This window comes from Somniosus microcephalus, chromosome 29, assembly GCF_052327205.1.
Source record: "Somniosus microcephalus isolate GS21.2 chromosome 29, FLI_Smic_1.0, whole genome shotgun sequence".
Lineage (NCBI taxonomy): Eukaryota > Metazoa > Chordata > Chondrichthyes > Squaliformes > Somniosidae > Somniosus > Somniosus microcephalus.
The window spans coordinates 23,545,323-23,562,051 of NC_141015.1; the positions used below are offsets into that span (position 1 = coordinate 23,545,323).

General features: G+C 48.7%; 1 protein-coding gene across 2 annotated transcripts in view; it reads left to right on the top strand.

Annotated features, from left to right (window-relative positions):
- The window catches only part of wdfy4 (WDFY family member 4), a 351,018-nt gene that overhangs the window by 271,764 nt on the left and 62,525 nt on the right, over window positions 1-16,729 (top strand). For both annotated transcript variants that reach the window (XM_085970369.1, XM_085970368.1), the window contains 2 exons: window positions 579-688; window positions 14,198-14,351. In XM_085970369.1, coding sequence (XP_085826495.1) covers window positions 579-688; window positions 14,198-14,351 — 264 coding nt within the window. The remainder of the gene's footprint in view (window positions 1-578; window positions 689-14,197; window positions 14,352-16,729) is intronic.

The following is a 16,729-nucleotide window of genomic DNA, read 5'->3' on the forward strand; positions in this document are numbered from 1 at the left end:
TCAGTTGGGTATCCACCCATTCTTACCCAGGTATGGAGATCTCATTCTCACCGCTGGTGTATAGTTCCCATTCTCAATCCTGGTATATAGCTCCCATCAGACCAAAGTTGCATAGGTTCCATTCTCACCTATGGTATGTAGGTCCTGTTCCCTCCCGGTGAAGAGGCATAAGACATAAGCCTCCACAGTCGGCCATTCAGCCCCTCAAACCTCCTCCGCCATTCTGTTAGATCACAGCTGATCTGTACCTCAACTCATTTACCCACCTTTGCTCCACATCCCTTGATACCCTTACCTAACAAAAACCTACCGATCTCAGTCTTGAAACTTCAATGGACCCAGCAGCCGCAGCCTTTTGGGGGAGTGAATTCCAGATTTCCACTTCCAAATGCAGCTGAGGCGGGTAAACGGAGTTGAGGAACAGCTCAGCCATGATCTAATCGAATGGCGGAGCAGACTCGAGGGACTGAACAGCTCACTCCTAGTATATAGGTCCTATTCTCTTTCTACAAATGTCATTTCTTAGCTTGATCTTGCGGTACCTTACTGACCAATTGAAATTGTTTGATTTCTTGCAGAGGACTTGTCTGTACGATGTCACTACTGCACTCATTATTCTTCAGCAATAATTGTCGCTTCTTACCTTGTCCGAATGGAGCCCTTCACTCAGACCTTCTGCACACTGCAGGTACAGTACTAGTATTATTATTCACACACAACGTGATGCAGTCACGGTTTGCTGGGGCTCTTCTCTTGAGGTCATTTCTGAATTGCTCAAGCACTGGGGTAAGAACTACCTGATGGCTCAGTTGACTTGTATGATGCTGAACAATAAAGGCCAGATTCTAAGGTTTGTGCTGTTATCTCTGATACCTCACCAAAATAGCCATTCTTCATGTGTGAAGCCTCTGTTTAACATCTCACCTGAGGGACAGCACCTCCAACAGTGCAGCACTCCCTCATTCACCCCCACTTTCACCAGAATGATAGCGGGGCTTAGAGGGTTAAGTTATGAGGACAGATTCCAAAAACTTGGCTTGCATTCCCTTGAGTTTATTAACAACAACAACTTGTATTTATATAGAGCCTTTAACGTAGTAAAACGTCCCAAGGTGCTTCACAGGAGTGTTATTAAAGAAAATTTGACCGAGCCACATAGGAGATATTAGGGCAGATGGCTTGGTCAAAGAGTTAGGTTTTAACAAGCATCTTAAAGGAGGCAAGAGAGGTAGAGAGGTGGAGAGGTTTAGGGAGGGAATTCCAGAGCTTAGGGCCTTGGTAGCAGTGATGGGTAAATGAGACTTGGTGCGAGTTAGGACACGGGCAATAGAGTTTGGATGACCTCAAGTTTACAGAGGGTTGAACATGGGAGGTCGGCCAGGAGTGCATTGGAATAGTCAAGTCTAGAGGTAACAAAAGGTATGGATGAGGGTTTCAGCAGCAGATGAGCTGAGGCAGGGGCGGAGTCGAGCGATGTTCCGGAGATGGATATAGGCAGTCTTGGTGCTGGCGCGGATATGTGGTCGGAAGCTCATCTCGATAGGTTGAGACATGATCTGACCAAGGTGTTTAAAATGGTAAAAGGATTTGATTGGGAGGGGACATAATCTTAATATAAGAGCAAGGCCATTTTGAAGGGACATCAGGAACCACTTTTTAACACAAAATGTAGTGGAAAACTGGAATTCTCCCCCCCCCCCCACCGCCCCAAAAGGAAGCTGGATCAAATGGTGCTTCAAAATCGACCTATTTCTGTTAAGTATGAGTATCAAGGGATATGGAACGAAGGCAGGCCAATGGAGTTGAGCTACAGATCAGCCATGATCTAACTGAATGGCGGAGCAGGCTCGAGCGGCTGAATGGCCTCCTCCTGTTCCTTTGCTCCCTCAGTACTGCGCTGGAGTGTCAGCCCAGATTATGAGCTCAACTCTCAGGGGTGGGGCTTGAACGCTTGGCCTTAAGACTCAAAGGTGAGATTGCTACCTCTGAGCCAATGCTGACATTTGGTCTTGAAGTGCAGTCGTTAGCTAATCTAAACTATAAATAATCAAATGTCAAGTAACCCTGGGCTAGAAATTCGTCTCGGGCCATTGCAGTCATTGGAACTGAGTATCAGGCACTGGATATAACGGGCGGCTGACCCAATACCGCCTGCTTTGCTCCACCGCCCGGGACGAATTTCTCGGCCTTTCTGTATCAGGGTGCCGATTGTTTTTTTTGACATAATGATTGGAAGGTTTGCTTGATTCCTCTTACCTGGCTAAGAGTGCCTGTATTTTGCACAGCCAGTAAAACCACATTTGAATTGAAGTAGGTTGTTACTTGCCTCTGCGCGGCATTGTGTGAATCGGTTGACATTTTTAGAAATGCAATAATAAAAAACCTTTAATATTTTATGAAAAGTTTTAAAAGCGTTAAATATATGCAAAGTGCCCCAAAAAAAAACGATGAGAAAATTTGGATTTTTCTGGCCTAAGACAATACACTAAAAATAATAAAATGTTGTCTATTTTATTAGAGAAATGTAATGCATATTTGATGGCAGTGAACCAAATCCCACAGTAAAGGGATTAGCTGATACATAAAGCATTAGGCCACTGCGGATCCTATTTTTTATTCGAGTAATATCTTTAACCCAATTTGTCGCACTAACAACATTTTGCATGTATATTTCTTTTCTTTATTTGATATCACTAATGCTTTTATCAGATATTATTGTCTCTCTCAAGAGACTGCTGTCACTACCTAAAACAAAAGTTGCATTAATGAAAAGTATCAATCATCGCGTGCTTGCAGCCACGATGAGTGCCACTCCAAGTCAGAACACGATATAAAAAAAACCCACAGAACGCAGACTCCGTACAGACTGGGAGGGTCCCCGATTCGTTCTCCTGTCTGTGCTGAGCCAAGGCGCTATGACTGACCACTGAGGTGTCTCAGGATTAGCGAGGCCTCCTCCTGTTCCTGTGCTCCCTCAGTACCGAGCGGGAGTGTCAGCCTCGACTACGTTCTCCACGCTCTGAGGGTGGGACTAACTGGATTGCTCTTCGAAAGAGCCGGCGCAGACCCGATGGGCCGAATGGCCTCCTTCTGTGCTGTACTGCTCTGTGATTCAATGGGCTGGATGTTGTGAATGGAGGCGAGTTGGAGGCGGGACAGCTGCTTGTCGTGTCAATGTCCCGCCTCCATCCTCGCCTGACCAACCAGAGGGATTTTCCCCTGATGACCTTGTTAAACCCGCCCTGCGGGCTCAGCAGGCCAATTAGGGAGGAAGTCACTGGCAGAGCATGTCAACGTCAGACGTGCTATCTGTCAAGGCTTCTTCAAAGAAGAAATGTCAGCAATTGACAGCTCTGTGAAGCTGTCAAACACTGACATTCTCTTTAGTTTGATGAGTCCTTTTGTTTAGGACTCATCAAACCTTTCAAATTTGTAAATTTCACATGGCTATTGGAATGGAGGTTCCAACAGCCAATCTGTGAAATTGACAAGGAGGCTGTCGGCTCTCCCGATCCACTGCGTCTAAAGGCTGCAGGAAGAAAACAAGATAAGTGAACACTTTTTTAAACTTATCAATCACCTTGCATACTTACCACTCCACACTTGCACCCATCACTCACCTCTACATCTTACTTCCAGGTGCCTCTGACCGCCGCAGACCTCCGCCACGTCTCCTCCAACCCGGCGGGGTTCTCCAAGGTCGGGAAGCCTTCACCTGTGAAGGTAAAATGGCACTAATCCTTTTTTCTGCCTGTTAACTACCTGTTAATGGGCAGTTAAAAGGATTAAATGCCTTTCCCGCCTCCAGGAGACGGGACCCAAAGCTGCACATCTTCCCACCTCCTGGCAAAAGGGCATGGAGGCGGGTTGGGGGCGGGTTTGCCATCCGCCCCCACTTTCTTTGAGTTGACCGGCTGTCCTGCCTCCATGCCCGCCTCCTCGGGGCTTGAAAAATCCAGCCCATGTGTATGGACGTTGGGTGAGAACAGAAACAGGCTCAGCTATGATACCCCTACAGTTGAATAGCCTGCCGCCACTCATGGCCTTGGCTCACACATGAAGAATGGTCACTCGGGCCAGGGGCTAGACAACTGCCTGTGGAACCAAAAGCTGGGAAAAGCCAACCCTTTCAGGTGGAGGGGAGGGGAAAGTGAAGAGAACTGCGGGAAAAAAATACATTTTTGAAGTATTATTTTTACGCAATGTTTTTTTCTACAGTTATTGTTAGCTGTTAGCAATTGTCCTTTTTTCATGCCAAAATATTAACAAAAGACATAATTGTGTTTTAGTTGTGCTTTATTATTCTTTTTTCCAATAATTGATTAAACTCCGCTGTCCTACAGCGTTTACTAGTCAGTACCGCAGCATTAAGATCAGGGAACTTGCAATATTGTTTGTGTGGGGTTTGGCGTGCGATTATTAAACTTTAATAAAGATTTTTCTTCTTTAAAAAAAACATTCAAAATACTATTAAAATCATTAATCACAAGGTGTATGTGGGCTGCCAATCCATGCTATCAGCTTGACTGACGTTTCGCGATTAGGTTTGTGTCGCTGGTGCAGAGTTGGTGTCAGCTACACATCCTGGGGTAGATTTTCCTGAAGCTGTCGGGAAGGAGGCGGGACTTCAACTTTCGGGTTTTAGTCACGCCTACATTGATATCCGGCCAATCCGCGCGATTTTCCCTTGATTGATCTTGTTGAGCCCGCCCAGCGGGCTCAGCAGGCCAATTAAGGGCCACCCGGCAACAGGTGACGTCACAGACTGAAATTTCATCTGTCAAGATGAAATATCAGCGTTTCACAGCTGTTTGAAGCTGTCAAACACTGACAGTCTGACTTCTAACCTGAGTCCTTCTACACAGACTCAGTTAGAACTGTCACCGGCAATGAAAGCTGAAGGCTGTCACTTTTCACAGCCATTTTGCTTCCAGTGCCGGCTGAGTGATGGACTCCCGACGGCTAGAGGAAGAAAGGCTGTTAAGGTAAGTACAGGTAATTTGAACTTCTTTACACACTTTAGACACACCAAACACACTTACCTTTGCACTCATGCACCCATCACTCACCTGAGCACCGACATCGCGATCCCTCAAACTCCTTCAACCCGACGGCCTGCCTGCTCTACCTGGCGTGGTTTGGAGCCGTCGGGAATCCCATATGACACCCCTCAAAATAGGGATTAGGCTAAAAACTGCCTGTTAACTACCAGTTAACAGGCAGTTAATTGGCACTAATCCCTTCCCGCCTCGGGTCGGCGGGTCCCAGTGTGGGGCGGGTACCCGCCGTCCCTGAAACTTACATGGAGGCGGGTTTTGGGCGGGGTGGTGTCGGGACCCCCGAATTCGGGATTCCCCCCCCCCCCCCCCCACACGCCTGAAACCCCGCCTGACAGCTCCAGGAAAATCTACCCCCAGCTGTTTGTAAAGCAAATATATCTGTATTCTGAAAATCATCACTAAATGGTGTCGGGTTGCCTTATTGACAGTAACATCATGCATAACTCTGCCTGTAAAATGTTTACTATTCTTTTCTTATTTAAGGCTAGAATGTCCGATTTGGTACCATTTAATAATAATAATACTTTAAATGACAGAGCTCTTCTCCTCAACTCTAGGCTTAAGCTCTGTAGTTGCCTTTACACAGAATCCACCTGCCTGAGTTGGGTGTGTTTTTTTTGCGTGTCAGTTCTCATCTTATCCACTAGGTGGCGGACTGTACAGAAGGGGAGAGTGGGGAGACTGCCATTCCCCTTCATTACAGTGCAGCAGAAGGTTCTGCTCACTGGCTGTGTGTGCTTTATGTCTGAAGAAAACCAACAGAGACAAAGAGAAGAGGGAAATGTGAGAGAGAAAGAGAGAGAAAGAGGGGAAATGCGAGGCAACGAGGCAGAGGAAAGAAAAAAAAGAGAGAATGACAGAAAAAGGGAAAGGTTAAAAAAGGAGACAGAGAAAAGAACACACGCAGATAGACTTAAAGATCAAGAGAAAGAAAATAAGTTGACGCAATAACAGAAAAAGAGGAACAATCTGTGGTGAGAGAGGGGAACATAAGAACATAAGAAATAGGAGCAGGAGTAGGCCATACGGCCCCTCGAGCCTGCTCCGCCATTCAATAAGGTCATGGCTGATCATCGACCTCAACTCCACTTTCCCGCCTGATCCCCATATCCCTCGATTCCCCTAGAGTCCAAAAATCTATCGATCTCAGCCTTGAATATACTCAACAACTCAGCATTCACAGCACTCTGGGGCAGAGAATTCCAAATATTCACCACTCTCTGAGTGAAGAAATTCCTCCTCATCTCGGTCTTAAATGGCTGACCCCTTATCCTGAGACTGTGACCCCTAGTTCATGACTCTCCAGCCAGGGGAAACAACCTCTCAGCATCTACCCTGTCAATCCCTCAAGAGAGACAGGAAACAAAGAGGGGTTACTGAAACAGGGACCACAGCGATCAACAGGGATTAGAGGAGGGGACTGAGATAGGAGTCAGAGAGGGAGGGGGCTGAGGGAGGAGTCAGAGAGGGAGGGGCCTGAGGGAGGAGTCAGAGAGGGAGGGGACTGAGGGAGGAGTCAGAGAGGGAGGGGCTGAGGGAGGAGTCAGAGAGGGAGGGGCCTGAGGGAGGAGTCAGAGAGGGAGGGGACTGAGGGAGGAGTCAGAGAGGGAGGGGACTGAGGGAGGAGTCAGAGAGGGAGGGGGCTGAGGGAGGAGTCAGAGAGGGAGGGGCCTGAGGGAGGAGTCAGAGAGGGAGGGGCTGAGATAGGAGTCAGAGAGGGAGGGGACTGAGGGAGGAGTCAGAGAGGGAGGGGACTGAGGGCGGATTAAGAGAGGGAGGGGCTGAGGGAGGAGTCAGAGAGGGTGGGGCTGAGGGAGGAGTCAGAGAGGGAGGGGGCTGAGATAGGATTCAGAGAGGGAGGGGGCTGAGGGAGGAGTCAGAGAGGGAGGGGACTGAGGGAGGAGTCAGAGAGGGAGGGGACTGAGGGCGGATTAAGAGAGGGAGGGGACTGAGGGAGGAGTCAGAGAGGGAGGGGCTGAGGGAGGAGTCAGAGAGGGAGGGGGCTGAGATAGGATTCAGAGAGGGAGGGGGCTGAGGGAGGAGTCAGAGAGGGAGGGGCTGAGGGAGGAGTCAGAGAGGGAGGGGCTGAGGGAGGAGTCAGAGAGGGAGGGGACCGAGGGAGGAGTCAGAGAGGGAGGGGCTGAGGGAGGAGTCAGAGAGGGAGGGGCTGAGGGAGGAGTCAGAGGGAGGAGGCTGAGATAGGAGCCAGAGAGGGAGGGGACTGAGGGAGGAGTCAGAGAGGGAGGGGGCTGAGGGCAGAGTCAGAGAGGGAGGGGGCTGAGGGAAGAGTCAGATAGGGAGGGGCTGAGGGAGGAGTCAGAGAGGGAGGGGGCTGAGGGCGGATTAAGAGAGGGAGGGGGCTGAGGGAGGAGTCAGAGAGGGAGGGGCCTGAGGGCGGATTAAGAGAGGGAGGGGCTGAGGGAGAAATCAGAGAGGGAGGGGACTGAGGGCGGAGTCAGAGAGGGAGGGGCTGAGGGAGAAATCAGAGAGGGAGGGGGCTGAGGGAGGAGTCAGAGAGGGAGGGGCTGAGGGAGGAATCAAAGAGGGAGGGGCTGAGGGAGGAATCAGAGAGGGAGGGGCTGAGGGAGGAATCAGAGAGGGAGGGGGCTGAGATAGGAGTCAGAGAGGGAGGGGGCTGAGGGCGGAGTCAGAGAGGGAGGGGCTGAGGGAGGAATCAGAGGGAGGGGACTGAGATAGTCAGAGAGGGAGGGGGCTGAGGGAGGAGTCAGAGAGGGAAGGGCTGAGGGAGGAGTCAGAGAGGGAGGGGGCTGAGGGAGGAGTCAGAGAGGGAGGGGGCTGAGGGAGGAGTCAGAGAGGGAGGGGCTGAGGGCGGAGTCAGAGAGGGAGGGGCTGAGGGAGGAATCAGAGGGAGGGGAACAGAGAGAGAGAAAAGTCTTCACCTGTTGCTGCTGCTTTATTCTCCCTGTGGCCTGCTCCAAGACTACCTGCTTGTTGACGCTTCCATGGAGAATTGAAAGCTCTGACCAGATTGGAAGCTCCCTGCCCTAACGGCGACATAGTTTCCTGTTTCTGCATCCGGGCGTGTTGAATTATCAGGACGCAGCAGATACGGGAAATACAGGTAGATGCCCTCACCAACATGCAATCCTCCCCGGCCAATATTTCTTTATATACTGAGCCCAGGCCATCCAGTGCACCCAGGCACAGTGACAGGAAGCCCTACCCCAATGTTTTTCAAAATTCTTTGCAGTTTTATGAGTCCTTATACCATCACTTTGGTACCATTGGGCAGTGGTTTGGGATGTGCATGGATGCGCAGCTGGTAGTATAACTAAGGAGTCCAGCTGGAAGTTTGACCGCAATGAAGGCCAGAGGCGTGAAAGTGGTTCCGGGAGATAGTCTCCACTGCATGGGCTTCACACCCGTTGCAGTATAACTGCAGGCCGATGCTCGGCCAAGCTTTAAAGAGTCCCTGACCGGCCTGTTGGAAGGTCTTCCAGTTTTTAAATGATCAGAATTCAAATTTAAACTTTTAAACAGGTCCCGCACAAGCTCTAAACTTACTCAGCGTGACTGGACGCTGTAGATGGCAACCATTGGTCCCTCTTGACAATGCAACTGGTGGGGGGGGGGGGCATGTGTGCGTTATAAAAGACAGTGCAACCAGAATCCAACAGGGTAAGGTTTAGGCAGACTCCAGTATTCAGCGGTGAATGGAAAATGGTCCAAATTTCTTCCACATCAATAGCTTGGGCCCCAGCTATTCACAATATATATCAATGATTTGGATGAGGAAACCAAATGTAATATTTCCAATTTGCTGACGACACAAAACTAGGTGGGATTGTGAGTTGTGAGGAGGCTGCAAAGAGGCTTCAAGGCGATTTAGACAAGTTGACTGAGTGGGCAAATCCATGGCAGATGCAATATAACGTGGATAAATGTGAAGTTATCCACTTCAGTAGGAAAAACAGAAAGGTAGAATATTATTTAAATGGTGCTAGATTGGGAAATGCTGATGTGCAAAGGGACCTGGGTGTAACTGAAAGCAAACATGCAGGTGCAGCAAGCAGTTAGGAAGGCAAATGGTATGTTGGCCTTCATTGCAAGAGGATTTAAGTACAGGAGCAAGGATGTCTTACTACAGTTGTACAGGGCCTTGGTGAGACCACACCTGGAGTACTGTGTGCAGTTTTGGTCTCCTTACCTAAGGAAGGATATACTTGCCATAGAGGGAGTGCAGCAAAGGTTCACCAGACTGATTCCTGGGATGGCAGGACTGTCGAATGAGGAGAGATTGGGTCGACTAGGCCTGTATTCACTAGAGTTTAGAAGAATGAGAGGGGATCTCATTGAAACGTATCACATTCTGACAGGGCTTGACAGACTGGATGCAGGGAGGATGTTTCCCCTGGCTGGGGGGTTGAGAACGAGGGGTCACAGTCTCAGGATACAGGGTAGGACATTTAGGACTGAGATGAGGAGAAATTTCTTCACTCAGAGGGTGGTGAACCTGTGGAATTCTCTACCACAGAAGGCTGTGGAGGCCAAGTCACTGAATATATTTAAGAAGGAGATAGATAGATTTCTGGACACAAAGGGCATCAAGGGGTATGGGGAGAGAGCGGGAATATGATATTGAGATAGAGGATCAGCCATGATCATATTGAATGGCGGAGCAGGCTCGAAGGGCCGAATGGCCGACTCCTGCTCCTATTTTTCTATGTTTCTATGTTTTTATCTGTAGTTCTGTAACACTTCATCCTCAAAAATGGTACCGCAAATGTATTATACTAGAGAATAAGTATTACACTGCGTAAATTAATGTACACAATATGTAGCAACGATATGGCAATGTGTTCTTTTAGTATTTATTTTAACCATAGTGCAGAGTATAAACCTAAAAGAAATGGAATACAAAGAGTTATAGAATCCTTAATTGAATCTGTATATATTTTTTTATCAATGATGCTAAACTGCATGCAATAAATAGCTGGGGGTGTTATAATCGTGACAGGGACTTGTTATCTAATGTACTATAAGGGATGGAAAGCGGTAATATGTTCCTGCCAACGAGACAGCTATAAGCCTGTGAAGCTGACAAAGTCGTCGTTCAGCGAGTGTTCCAAGGCTTCATTTCTTAACCGTGACCACGGAGAGTTAAAGGAAGACTGTAAAAAACGAACCCAAAAAAAAAAAAGACTGCCCGAAGCAGCTGCAAGAAGACAATAAAATGTAATAAAAGTTGGCTTAGGAGGAGCGGAATGTAGCCGGTAAAATGTAATAAAAATGGCCTGGAGGTGTTGGGTAGAGGTTCAAATATAATAAAACGAGAATGGGGGAAGTTACAATCAACCACCAAAGACAAACAGAAAAAAGACCTGGTAGAGTATTAGCAATAGATTAGAATGGAATTTGATATTCACATCTTACTGGGAAGATTAATAACACAGGAGGAAATGGGTAATCCGTTCTGGTGACATTGACCTAATCCTGGTCACAAAACAGACACTGTCGCCTAATTACTTTACTTTGCTTAACAGATTGTGGGTTTATAGCTGTTAAACTGTACAATAGTGCTGTACTGATTTTATTTATTGAGTGCAAAAGTCCACTAGCAGTTCCACCGCCCGTGAGTTGCAGTCTGTTCACCCTTGTGAAGTCAGTGAACAGACTCTCACCGGTACAGTATTCTGTGATCCTTGAAAATAATCTCCAAGGTTTTATCTGCATTTTTCTCCTGCCTGCCCTGAAATCTCCGACCCTCCCCAGAGCTCACGAGAGTTGAGACCTGGCGTTAGACCCTTCAAAGCCTCAGAATCAGGTAACCAGACCTGGAAGGGGTTGGGGGGGGGGGGTGGTGTTGATTATCCTCTCTCGCAATGGAGTGGCTCCAGCAAAAGCTGAAGGTTCAAAAACAATATTATTTTTTGGGCCCAATTGGACCTTGTGGAGTGTGGGTGGGTGGGGAGTGGCAGGGGGTTGGCAGGGGGTAGGGGATGAGGGCTAGGGAGAGGAGCAAGGCAGCAACTTGTCTTGCAATGGGGAAGTGAGGGTGGGTGGGATCAGGTGGGATGGGGACATGCAATGTTGATGGAGCCTTTCAGATACCAGCTGGTCTATACAGATGACTGGGGGGTGGGTCAGAGGTTCCTCTCCCCAGTACCTTCGCCACCAGAGCTGATCCCCAGGAATTGCATGGCCTACGTTTTTAAGAGTATAAATTTTTGATGTGTGAATCCAAAACAATGAGGCAAAAAAGTCAAGTAATTGAAAGCTCTGTGAAGACTCAGTCCACTGTTAACCAAGACTAAGGCATAAGCCTCCACTCGCCAAAGTGACGTATGTACATAGCACACAGGATAAAGCCCAGCTCCTAAACTTGCAGGAGCTAAACAGATGCAGGTCAAATTATAATGGGCCTGATTGCCAGGGAGTCTGAGATCAAGTTAGATTTGAGATCTGTATAAGAATGTATATTAACACATAACGTTAGGTGGTCTCATTCTTCTTTTCAAATTCCTCCCTGGCCTCGTCCCCTCACTATCTCTGTAACTTCCTCCAACCCTACAGCCCTCCGAGATCTCTGCGCTCCTCCAATTCTGGCCTCTTGCGCATCCCCAATTTCCTTCGCTCCACCATTGGCGGCCGTGCCTTCAGCTGCCGAGACCCTAAACTCTGGAATTCCCTCCCTAAACCTCTCCACCTCGCTGCCTCTTTCCTCCTTTAAGATGCTCCTTAAAAATGACCTCTTTGACCAAGCTTTTGGTCACCTGTCCTAATATCTCGGTGTCAAATTTTCTTTGATAACTTGTGAAGTGCATTTGGGACGTTTTATTATGTTAAAGGTGCTATATAAATACAAGTTGTTGTTGGTGTTGTTGTTGGTCACTGATACAATTCAGTAGTTATCGAGCTGGATCTCAAGCCTGCCAGGTGTTAAGTGTCAAGAATGATAACAGAGCAAACGTTTTACTAAATGGAAATAATGCATGAGAATGTATTTTTTTTCCATTTCTGTTTATTTTAACCCCATAATGATGAAAATCACTGCTTAAAATGATACCAGAACCGAGAGGATAAACTTAGCAGGAAAGGCTGAACAGACGGGGATACTTTTCTCTGGAAAAGAGAAGGGTGAGGGGTGACCTGATCGAGATCCTTAGGATAATGAAAGGGTTCGATGGGGTAGATGTAGAGAAAATGTTTCCACTTGTGGGGAAGTCCAAGACTAGGGGCCATCAATATAAGACAGTCACTAATAAATCCAATAGGGAATTCAGGAGAAACTTCTTTACCCAGAGAGTGGTCAGAATGTGGAACTCACTACCACAGGGAGTGGTTGAGGTGAATAGGATAGATGCATTTAAGGGGAAGCTAGACAAGCACATGAGGGAGAAAGGAACAGAAGGATATGTTGATGGGGTGAGATATAGTAGGGTGGGAGGAGGCACAGACCAGTTTGGCCGAATGGCCTGTTTCTGTGCTGCACACTCGATGTAAGTACCTTTGTGACTGGCTTTCTGATGTAGGTACAGTTGCCAACCCTCCAGGGTTGTCCAGGAGTCTCCAGGAATGAAAGATTAATCGCCAGGACACTGCTGCCATCATATCGATAAAACATTTTTTTTTGGTTTTCTTTGTACACTTTCGTTTATTAGTTACTAGCTGAAGTGCCCGGCGGTGCCGAGGCTTTTTCGAGGGCATGTTGTTGTTGGAAGAGAGAGAGAGAGAGCGACTGGGGGGGAAGAGAGGGAGAGAGCGACTGGGGGGAAGAGAGAGAGCGACTGGGGGGAAGAGGGGGAGGGGGAGGGGAGGGAGGGGGAGGGGGGGAGGGGTGAGGGGGGGAGGGGGGAGGGGAGGGGAGGGTGGGGGGAGGGGAGGGAGGGGCGGAGGGGAGGTCAGGGGGGGAGGGGAGGAGGGGGGGAGGGAGGAGGAGAGAGGAGGGGGGGAGAGGAGGGAGAGGGGGGAGGGGAAGGGGGAGAGTCCCCGAGCCCCCTGATCCCCACCCCCGGAACTGCCGAGGTTGGCTCCCCCCCGCCCCCGAGGCTCGCTCGCCCGCCCCCTCCCCCCGATGCTCGCTCGCTCGCCCGCCCGCCCCCCCCACCAAGCAACGAAGCACCGAACTCCGGAGGCGCGATGTTCCGAGCACCGGCCTCCCGAGCTGGCTTCAAGATCGCGAGACGGCTGGCGGGCCCGGTTGCCAGGGTAACCGTTGACGCTCACCAAGCCCCGCCCCCCGGCCGAGCCAGAGAGAGACGCCGCGTCTGAGCTGCTCCTGCTGCGCGCGCACCCTTTAGTAAGGTAGCGGCGCTGGGCTGAGGGCCGCCCCTCCAGCCTTCGACTGCGGCCGTGAGGTGCCTAGCTCGGGCGTGGGTGCGGAGGAGAGGCCGAGGCTTGGAGGCCTACCTGGAAAAACGGGGAAAGGTAGGAAAATTAATGAGATTAGATAAGTTAATTACTTTGTAAATGTTTTTTTTTAAAAACAATATGTGTTTTAAAAGCAAAGTTTTTTTGAAAGACGCAGAAAGCGGGAAAACGAAAGGAAAAGTTTGGAATCAAGATGGCGGCGACTCACCTCGGTTCAGAACGATAAGGCCCGCCAACACACGCACCAATTGGCCCGGCGGCACACGCCAGCAAGCCGGCGTACGATTGGTCGACCTCGAGGTCACTCTGTCGCTAATGAGCGGATAATGAGATGCTAATGAGCGGAATGTTGAAGGTTTTTCGGATACCGCGGGCGCGATTTTAGCCTGGCCGAAACGTAAATACGCTTAAAACCGTCTCGGAAGCGTAAGCTTTCTTTGGAGGTAACGCGCGCGTAGGTACGCCCTGTAACTTTCGAGCGCATAGCCTGCCAGACGCACACGCGATGACAGACAGAATGACAGACAGAATGACAGATCGACTGATTTATGTATATAGATAAAAAAATATTGGAGAGGGGGGGAGTGAAAAGGCTGTTTGACTGGGCTGGGCTGGGCAGTTGGAGTCAGGATATGAAAGCTCCAGGAATGTGCCCAACCAGAGTTGGCGACCCTACATGAAGAAGGAGTCTTTCAGCGAGATGAAAGATTCTGAGATTGACCATTCAGTGTTACTTTTCAGTGCACGCGAACGGGAACATTGAACAGGGACAAAAAATGACAAAAGACCTTTTTGCATGTTTTCAGGGGGGAAGTTTCGACGTGGCGGACAGGATGTTTTTCAGCATCAAGAAAGAATGGGAGTCATCCTCCAGAGACAACATGAGCGATGTCAGAGAGCTGATCCCGGACTTCTTCTACCTGCCTGATTTCCTGCTCAATCGGAACAGTCTGGAATTCGGTGCGTAAGAAAGAAAGAGCTTTCGAAAGGGAGTTGGATAAGTACCTGAGAGAAAAAATTTGCAGGGCTACGGGGAAAGGGACTAGCTGACGTGCTCTTGCAGAGAACCGGCACGGGCTCGACGGGCCGAATGGCCTCCTTCTGTGCTGTAACCCATTCTATGATTCCATGGATTTATATAGCACCACATCACCTTTTTTAAGACGGTGGCAGTGGCGTAGTGGTTATGTCACTAGACTAGTAAGCCTAGAGGCTTAGTCTAAATGCTCTGAGGCTATGGGTTCAAATCCCACCATGGCAGCTGGTGGAATTTAAATTCAATTCAATTTAATTCTGGAATGAAATGTTAGTCTTAGTAATGGCGACCATGATACCATTGTCGATTGTTGCAAAAACCCATCTGGTTCACTAATGTCCTTTAGGGAAGGAAATCTGCTGTCCTTACCTGGTCTGGCCTACATGTGACCCCAGACCCACAGCAATGTGGTTGACTCTTAATGCCCTCTGAAATGGCCTAGCAAGCCACTCAGTTGTAAACAACCGCTACGAAAAACAATACTGCAGCGGTTCAAGAAGGCGGCTCACCACCATCTTCTGAAGGGCAATTAGGGATGGGCACTAAATGCAGGCCTAGCCAGCGACGCCCACATCCCATCAATGAATTAAAAAAAACATTCACTGAATTGTTTTGAGTGCAGTCATTGTAAGTGTGGCAGCCAAGTTGCGCGCACAAAGCACGTGCAATGAATGACCAGTTAGCCTGTTTTTGGTGGTGTTGGTTGAGGGATGAATGGGAATGCTCCCTGCTCAAAGTTTTTTAAAAAATTCGTTCCTGGCAAGGCCAGCATTTATTGCCCATCCCTAATTGCCCTTGAGAAGGTGGTAGTGAGCCACCTTCTTGTACTGCTGCAGTCTTTGTAGCGGTTTGCTACAATTGAGTAGCTCGCTAGGCCGTTTCAGAGGGCAGTTAAGAGTCAAACACATTGCTGTGGGTCTGGAGCCACATATCGGCCAGACCGGGTAAGGACGACAGATTTCCTTCCCTAAAGGACATTAGTGAACCTGATGGATTTTTATGAGAAAACAGCGGTTTCATGGTTACTGACACCTGCTTTTTATTACAGATTTATTTAATTAACTGAATTTAAATTCCCCAGCTGCCGTGCTGGGATTTAGAGTTCATATTTACCCTGATCATTAGTCCAAGGCCTCTGGATTACTAGTCCAGCAACATAACCACTATGCTACCATACCCCTATGGTATAAAAGAAAGACTTGCATTTATATGGCACCGTTCATGATCTCAGGACACCCCAAAGCACTTAACAGCCAACGAAGTGCTTTGCAAGTGCAGTCACTGTTGGAATGTGGGAATGAGATCTTTTCAGTCCTCCTGAACAGACAGGGCCTCGATTTAATGTTTCACCTGAAAGACAGCACCCCCTGATAATACACCACTACCCACGGCGGCACTATTCCCTCAGGCTAGATTGTGATATTCGTGGGATTTGCGCTCATAACCTTCTGATCCAGAGGCAAAGAGTGCGACCAACGGAGCCACGCTGATCTAAAAGAGTTGTCACTCCTAACTGGAAAAAAAACTTGCATCGACACAGCACCTTATTGCATTGAAATACCTCAAAGTGCTTCGCATAATGAGTTACTTAATAAAGCGCAGCTACTGTGGAGGCAAATAGGACCACTATTCTGTACCAGTAACGTCACACAAAGGCAATGGGATGAATGTCCAGTTAACCTGTTATTGGTGGCATTGATTGAGGAAAGAAGGTTGGCCACGACTCCCTGCTCTTCATAGCACGCCATGTAGTATTTAATGTGCACTCGAACCACTAGAAATATCTCCTTATGTGGCTCGGTGTCAAATTTTGCTTGATAACGCTTGTCGAAGCGCATTGGGTGCTATATAAAAGCAAGTTGCTGTTGTTGTAGGAACCGGTAGAGGGGACCAAAGCTTCTCGGAACATCCGAACTCATTGGATAACTGCGATCAGTTATGAATCCAGTGTATGGAGTTGGGAAGAATGTTGCCAGTGACAGAAGTAATGGGGGTTAACGTTGTGTATTGTGCGTGAAGCCTCCTAATTATCGCCAGGCACCAAACCTACCTTTTTACTGAAATGCATTGCCCAAGTTGGGAGCTTTGCTCAGCTCCAATGACACTGAAGACGTTGCAGGCTGGGTTTGGCGGGGTTGGGCCTCCGAGTGTGGCGGGCCGGTGCCGAGGTCAGCCGGCCTGACGTTCCGGCCACTAAAATTAACTGTGCCGGGAGCGCAGCTTTACAAAAAGTGACCTGCCTATTTAATACAAAAAAGTTAGGCCAAATTCAGCATTTTATCACTAATCACAATTATTCTAA